The sequence below is a fragment of the Lotus japonicus genome, chromosome 5 (assembly GCF_012489685.1).
Source record: "Lotus japonicus ecotype B-129 chromosome 5, LjGifu_v1.2".
Classification (NCBI taxonomy): domain Eukaryota; kingdom Viridiplantae; phylum Streptophyta; class Magnoliopsida; order Fabales; family Fabaceae; genus Lotus; species Lotus japonicus.
The window spans coordinates 21,297,676-21,306,011 of record NC_080045.1 but is presented as its reverse complement, the minus strand read 5'-3'; the positions used below and the strand labels follow the sequence as shown (position 1 = coordinate 21,306,011).

At 30.1% G+C, this 8,336-nt stretch overlaps 2 protein-coding genes across 2 annotated transcripts; both read right to left on the bottom strand.

Moving 5' to 3' along the window:
• Nucleotides 1-3,743: 3,743 nt before the first annotated feature.
• LOC130719297 (uncharacterized) lies at nt 3,744-4,226 on the bottom strand. Its single transcript, XM_057569923.1, has one exon. The coding sequence runs from the start codon at nt 4,224-4,226 to the stop codon at nt 3,744-3,746; it is 483 nt and encodes a 160-aa protein (XP_057425906.1).
• Nucleotides 4,227-6,317: 2,091 nt separating this feature from the next.
• Nucleotides 6,318-6,770, bottom strand: LOC130719296 (putative F-box protein At1g67623). The gene has a single exon (XM_057569922.1). It carries the CDS (start codon nt 6,768-6,770, stop codon nt 6,318-6,320), a length of 453 nt encoding a protein of 150 aa, XP_057425905.1.
• Between the last annotated feature and the right edge of the window lie 1,566 nt (nt 6,771-8,336).

The window sequence follows — 8,336 nt, the reverse complement described above, 5'->3', positions numbered from 1 at the left end:
TGAAGTTATACAAACTCTGATGTGGACTCAGTCACGAGAAGCTCTGAAGATCCAGAAAGTCTGATAACCAAGAAACACTGAAGGCTCAGATGTTCTGATGGTGTAGAAGACTCTGAAGATCCAGAAGCTGATTAGTGAAGTTCTGATGTCCAGAAGCAAAATACTCTGAAGACCATGTTCTTCCCTCTGAGTTCAGAATCAGAAGAAACAATGGTCAGAGGATCTGGGCTTTCCCTCTGACTCTGATCAACCGGCTTCACAAGTTCCAATATGAAGCATTCCCCTGATCAGAAGTCTCCTAGGTTTAAAGGTCGCGTCGCTATCCAAGTACAAAAGCAACTGTACCTTCCTGACGACCTACCTAACAGTCTCAGACACAGCAGAAGCTGGATTTTCCAGAACTGCCCTCCAACGGTAGCATTTCCCATGCAACGCTCAACCCTAATCCTTGAAGTATATAAAGAGGCTGAAGACTGAAAGAAATGGCTAGAAGCATTCACATACGCGCAAGACAATCTTAAATTCTTCTAAGTTTTCTTTCATCTGAAATTCATTGAGTTTACTATTAGCTTTTTAGAAGCAAATCTCTTGTAAACAATTCTTTGATAAACAGTTTGTTTAGTTCCTTTAGGAGATCAAGGCTGATCGGATCCTAGAGAAGACTAAGAGAGTGAATCTTAGTGTGAGCTAAGTCAGTGTAATTGTTAGTCACTTGTAGGTTTCAAGTGCAGTTGTAACTCTTACCTGATTAGTGGATTGCCTTCATTCTAAGAAGGAAGAAATCACCTTAACGGGTGGACTGGAGTATCTTGAGTGCTTTATCAAGTGAACCAGGATAAAATCCTTGTGTGCTTTTCTATCTCTTATCTTTAGCACTTAAGTTCTCGAAAGATTTATCAAAATCTTTAAGGTGGAAGTTTCATACTGAAAACGTTATTCAAACCCCCCCTTTCTACCGTTTTTCATACCTTCAATGGTCCCATCTACAATGTTCACACAAGCCCAAGTCATCGTCGTCATCATCATCTAGTAATACCCATCTACCTGTCTTCACTCTCCATCCTTTGCATGTGCTCATGAATTTTCAGAGTGGACTCCGATTGCGGTTTAGCATTCCAGGCTTTTTCCACAAAGAGACCAATAATTGTTTAACTTTTTTTCAGCAACGTACGACACACTTGGACTTCCTCAGAAAACGCATTTATTCAAGTCCTTGTTTTCTCAACTCATCATCTCCAGAGCATAATGAAATCATACCACACACATATTTTGCTTCATTTTGACCCTTTTGAACAGCTTTATTCATGATGCAAAGGCCATCTATCTTTCCATTTGCATTACCAAAATATTTCCTCAGCCCTTCTCGGTACAAACTTTCAACGTTTTCATTTTCCCTACAGCGATTTAAGAAAAATGATGCTTTGTTATTCGGAAGCCACTGGATTCACGTTAATGTGTCCAAAGAAACTCTTTGCAAGACGTATCTATCTTCAGTGGCATCTAGAAACTCTTTGCAGCACTGTTTGATGGCGTGAAGGTCGGTGAAGGAGTGTGAGGCCACAGTTGCAACCACCTCTACTAACAAGTCTTTTGGAAGAGATTTTAGGGAAGCGGTAGAGTTGGGACCTTTACGAGTGCTTCTTCTCTTGGTCCTTGCCCATTTCACTAATCTTGAATAAGTCATTGATGACCAAGATCTTAGTTTTGAAATTCTCTAAGAACAATCATGTTTGTCTCTATTATATATATGTAAAATCAAGGGTTTTCAACTTTGGTCAATGCCATGTCACATATGGAATCATTAGAAATCCCGCCAAAAAGTTTAAACCTCCTATTCTAAATTTTTTAACGAATTTCAATGGAAAAATAATTCAAAAATAAGTCAATCAAAAAACATCACAATATGGAATTTAAATTATGTATTTACTTCCCTATAACAATATCCACTTTATTACATATTAATTTTAGAGATAAAACATTTCAAAATTTTACCAAGGAAAAATGTGAGAAAATTAAGTCAACTCTATAATACCATTGATATGAAATTTAAATTCTAAATTTATCACAATATTAAAATTTTGTATTTATTATAAGTTAATTTTAGTAATCAACCATTAAAAAAATTCGCATGGAAAAATTGTGATGCAATTATCTTGCTTACTAGTTTCGGTGTTTCATTTCTAATACTATTATGGTGATTTTAAAGGAAGTATTAAACATTAAATGCTCAACATGAAAGTAATTTATTGATTTATTTTTGGCAAATTATATTGTTAGCATAACAAATTAATTTTTTTAAAAAACTTTTATGACACTATATTACTATCCAATTTATCACACAAGAATTTTAGTAATAAAATTTAACTATAATTACTTGACCATGAATGTGATAATATTCCCATGCCTAATTTTTATTTGTGTATCATTCCTAATACAAAAATAATGATTTTATCAAATGTTATTATTGATGATTGATCAACATGAAACAAATTTAGAATTTTAGCGCTGACAATTTATATCGGTAGTAAAACATATTAATAGTTTGAAATTATCATCGTCCTATAAAAATATTCACTTTATTACACGTTAAAAATAGCAATAAAATTATTAAACTCACATGATGACAAAATGTAATAAAATGCCCTTACCTACCTCTAGTGGTAGATCTTTCTAAAATATTTACATTTTGATTTTAGAGGATCTGCTACATACAAATTAGTCAATTTGGAAAGAATGTATAATTTTGGCTTTAACGATTTATAACAAATCAATAGTTGGAAAAATATAGCATCCTATAATAATGTCTCATTTATTAAACGTTACCTTTAATAAAATATCAATAGATAAATTAGATGAAGACAAAATGTGATAAAATTGTTTTCCCTTGTTTTTATTGGAAGATATTTCCTAATATCTAGATGACGATTTTTGAAAACACATTAAATAGTTATTTTAAACGTGGAAAGAGTTTATATTAGTTATGACCAATTATATATGTACTACGTAGTATAACAAATAATTAGTTTGGATAATATATTTGCTTATGTTGACAATCTATAAATGCAAGTAATATTAATGAAGATTAAAGGCTAGAAATTAAAAATTAGAATTAAAACATATAATAAAAAAATGAAACATGAACCCAGGCAGAAAGCTTATCTAATGTAGTTAAATAGTGTGAAGACTCATGTGTTACACGGTATTCTAGTTCATTTTTTAGTCAAATTACTTAGTAAACTATTTCTAGTAAAAATATTCATATGTTAGAAACTTTGTAACAATATTCACTTTATGTATAAATCTAGTGAATATTAGTATCGTATGTAGGACTAGGATAAATAAAGATATAAATCATACGAACTTCAACAATACACGATAGCACATTATGTTATGTTTAGTTCAATATCTTGGTGGTTGAGAATAAAATTGATCACAAAAATCATAAACCAATTCAAACAAATTAATGAAATTATATAACTAATGAACATTGAATAAATGATAAAATAATTTCAACTCATGGTCCCATCTACAATGTTCACACAAGCCCAAGTCATCGTCGTCATCATCATCTAGTAATACCCATCTACCTGTCTTCACTCTCCATCCTTTGCATGTGCTCTTGAATTTGCAGAGTGGACTCCGATTGTGGTTTAGCATTCCAGGCTTTTTCCACAAAAGACCAATAATTGTTTAACTTTTTTTCAGCAACGTACGACACACTTGGACTTCCTCAGAAAACGCATTTATTCAAGTCCTTGTTTTCTCAACTCATCATCTCTAGAGCATAATGAAATCATACCACACACATATTTTGCTTCATTTTGACCTTTTTGAACAGCTTTATTCATGATGCAAAGGCCATCTATCTTTCCATTTGCATTACCAAAATATTTCCTCAGCCCTTCTCGGTACAAGCTTTCAACGTTTTCATTTTCCCTGCAGCGATTTAAGAAAAATGATGCTTTGTTATTCGGAAGCCACTGGATTAACGGGAATGTGTCCAAAGAAACGCTTTGCAAGACGTATCTATCTTCAGTGGCATCTAGAAACTCTTTGCAGCACTGTTTGATGGCGTGAAGGTCGGTGAAGGAGTGTGAGGCCACAGTTGCAACCACCTCTACTAACAAGTCTTTTGGAAGAGATTTTAGGGAAGCGGTAGAGTTGGGACCTTTACGAGTGCTTCTTCTCTTGGTCCTTGCCCATTTCACTAATCTTGAATAAGTCATTGATGACCAAGATCTTAGTTTTGAAATTCTCTAAGAACAATCATGTTTGTCTCTATTATATATATGTAAAATCAAGGGTTTTCCACTTTGGTCAATGCCATTTCAAATATGGAATCATTAGAAATCCCGCCAAAAAGTTTAAACCTCCTATTCTAAATTTTTTAACGAATTTCAATGGAAAAATAATTCAAAAATAAGTCAACCAAAAAACATCACAATATGGAATTTAAATTATGTATTTACTTCCCTATAACAATATCCACTTTATTACATATTAATTTTAGAGATAAAACATTTCAAAATTTTCCCAAGGAAAAATGTGACCAAATTAAGTCAAATTTATAATACCATTGATATGAAATTTAAATTCTAAATTTATCACAATATTAAAATTTTGTCTTTATTATAAGTTAATTTTAGTAATCAACCATTAAAAAAATTCACATGGAAAAATTGTGATGCAATTATCTTGCTTACTAGTTTCGGTGTTTCATTTCTAATACTATTATGGTGATTTTAAAGGAAGTATTAAACATTAAATGCTCAACATGAAACTAATTTATTGATTTATTTTTGGCAAATTATATTGCTAGCATAACAAATTAATTTTTTTATAAAACTTTTATGACACTATATTACTATCCAATTTATCACACAAGAATTTTAGTAATAAAATTTAACTATAATTACTTGACCATGAATGTGATAATATTCCCATGCCTAATTTTTATTTGTGTATCATTCCTATTACAAAAATAATGATTTTATCAAATGTTATTATTGATGATTGATTAACATGAAACAAATTTAGAATTTTAGCGCTGACAATTTATGTCGGTAGTAAAACATATTAATAGTTTGAAATTATCATCGTCCTATAATAATATTCACTTTTTTACACGTTAAATGTAGTAAAAAAAGTTATTAAACTCACATGATGACAAAATGTAATAAAATGCCCTTACCTACCTTTAGTGGTAGATCTTTCTAAAATATACACATTTTGATTTTAGAGGATCTGTTACATACAAATTAGTCAATTTGGAAAGAATGTATAATTTTGGCTTTAACGATTTATAACAAATCAAGAGTTGGAAAAATATAGCATCCTATAATAATGTCTCATTTATTAAACGTTAACTTTAATAAAATATCAGTAGATAAATTAGATGAAGACAAAATGTGATAAAATTGGTTTCCCTTGTTTTTATTGGAAGATATTTCCTAATATCTAGATGACGATTTTTGAAAACACATTAAATAGTTATTTTAAACGTGGAAAGAGTTTATATTAGTTTTGACAAATTATATATGTACCATGTAGTATAACAAATAATTAGTTTGGATATTATATTTGCTTATGTTGACAATCTATAAATGCAAGTAATATTGATGAAGATTAAAGGCTAGAAATTAAAAATTAGAATTAAAACATATAATAAAAAAACCAAACATGAACCCAGGCTGAAAAAGCCTATCTGATGTAGTTAAATAGTGTGAAGACTCATGTGTTACACGGTATTCTAGTTCATTTTTTAGTCAAATTACTTAGTAAACTATTTCTAGTAAAAATATTCATATGATTGACACTTTGTAACAATATTCACTATATGTATAAATCTAGTGAATATTAGTATCGTATGGAGGACTTGGATAAATAAAGATATAAATCATACGAACTTCAACAATACACGATAGCACATTATGTTATGTTTAGTTCAATATCTTGGTGGTTGAGAATAAAATTGATCACAAAAATCATAAACCAATTCAAACAAATTAATGAAATTATATAACTAATGAACATTGAATAAATGATAAAATAATTTCAACTCATGGTCCCATCTACAATGTTCACACAAGCCCAAGTCATCGTCGTCATCATCATCTAGTAATACCCATCTACCTGTCTTCACTCTCCATCCTTTGCATGTGCTCTTGAATTTGCATAGTGGACTCAGATTGGGGTTTAGCATTCCAGGCTTTTTCCACAAAGAGACCAATAATTGTTTAACTTTTTTTCTGCAACGCACGACACACTTGGACTTCCTCAGAAAACGCATATATTCAAGTCCTTGTTTTCTCAACTCATCATCTCCAGAGCATAATGAAATCATACCACACATATTTTGCTTCATTGTGACCCTTTTGAGCAGCTTTATTCATGATGCAAAGGCCATCTATCTTTCCATTTGCATTACCAAAATATTTCCTCAGCCCTTCTCGGTACAAGCTTTCAACGTTTTCATTTTCCCTGCAGCGATTTAAGAAAAATGATGCTTTGTTATTCGGAAGCCACTGGATTAACGGGAATGTGTCCAAAGAAACGCTTTGCAAGACGTATCTATTTTCAGTGGCATTTAGAAACTCTTTGCAGCACTGTTTGATGGTGTGAAGGTCGGTGAAGGAGTGTGAGGCCACAGTTTCAACCACCTCTACTAACAAGTCTTTTGGAAGAGATTTTAGGGAAGCGGTAGAGTTGGGACCTTTACGAATGCCTCTTCTCTTGGTACTTGCCCATTTCACTAATCTTGAATAAGTCATTGATGACCAAGATCTTAGTTTTGAAATTCTCTAAGAACAATCATGTTTGTCTCTATTATATATATATGTAAAATCAAGGGTTTTCCACTTTGGTCAATGCCATTTCAAATATGGAATCATTAGAAATCCCGCCAAAAAGTTTAAACCTCCTATTCTAAATTTTTTAACGAATTTCAATGGAAAAATAATTCAAAAATAAGTCAACCAAAAAACATCACAATATGGAATTTAAATTATGTATTTACTTCCCTATAACAATATCACTTTATTACATATTAATTTTAGAGATAAAACATTTCAAAATTTTCCCAAAGAAAAATGTGACAAAATTAAGTCAACTTTATAATACCATTGATATGAAATTTAAATTCTAAATTTATCACAATATTAAAATTTTGTCTTTATTATAAGTTAATTTTAGTAATCAACCATTAAAAAAATTCACATGGAAAAATTGTGATGCAATTATCTTGCTTACTAGTTTCGGTGTTTCATTTCTAATACTATTATGGTGATTTTAAAGGAAGTATTAAACATTAAATGCTCAACATGAAACTAATTTATTGATTTATTTTTGGCAAATTATATTGCTAGCATAACAAATTAATTTTTTTATAAAAATTTTATGACACTATATTACTATCCAATTTATCACACATGAATTTTAGTAATAAAATTTAACTATAATTACTTGACCACGAATGTGATAATATTCCCATGCCTAATTTTTATTTGTGTATCATTCCTATTACAAAAATAATGATTTTATCAAATGTTATTATTGATGATTGATCAACATAAAACAAATTTAGAATTTTAGCGCTGACAATTTATGTCGGTAGTAAAACATATTAATAGTTTGAAATTATCATCGACCTATAATAATATTCACTTTTTTACACGTTAAATATAGTAAAAAAATTATTAAACTCACATGATGACAAAATGTAATAAAATGCCCTTACCTACCTTTAGTGGTAGATCTTTCTAAAATATACACATTTTGATTTTAGAGGATCTGTTACATACAAATTAGTCAATTTGGAAAGAATGTATAATTTTGGCTTTAACGATTTATAACAAATCAGGAGTTGGAAAAATATAGCATCCTATAATAATGTCTCATTTATTAAACGTTAACTTTAATAAAATATCAGTAGATAAATTAGATGAAGACAAAATGTGATAAAATTGGTTTCCCTTGTTTTTATTGGAAGATATTTCCTAATATCTAGATGATGATTTTTGAAAACACATTAAATAGTTATTTTAAACGTGGAAAGAGTTTATTTTAGTTTTGACAAATTATATATGTACCATGTAGTATAATAAATAATTAGTTTGGATATTAAATTTGCTTATGTTGACAATCTATAAATGCAGGTAATATTGATGAAGATTAAAGGCTAGAAATTAAAAATTAGAATTAAAACATATAATAAAAAAACGAAACATGAACCCAGGCTGAAAGACTATCTGATGTAGTTAAATAGGGTGAAGACTCATGTGTTACACGGTATTCTAGTTCATTTTTTAGTCAAATTACTTAGTAAACTATTTGTAGTA

Coding starts and splice junctions, on each gene's coding strand:
- LOC130719297 (XM_057569923.1), bottom strand. CDS start 4,226: ATGACTTATTCAAGATTAGTGAAATGGGCAAGGACCAAGAGAAGAAGC.
- LOC130719296 (XM_057569922.1), bottom strand. CDS start 6,770: ATGACTTATTCAAGATTAGTGAAATGGGCAAGTACCAAGAGAAGAGGC.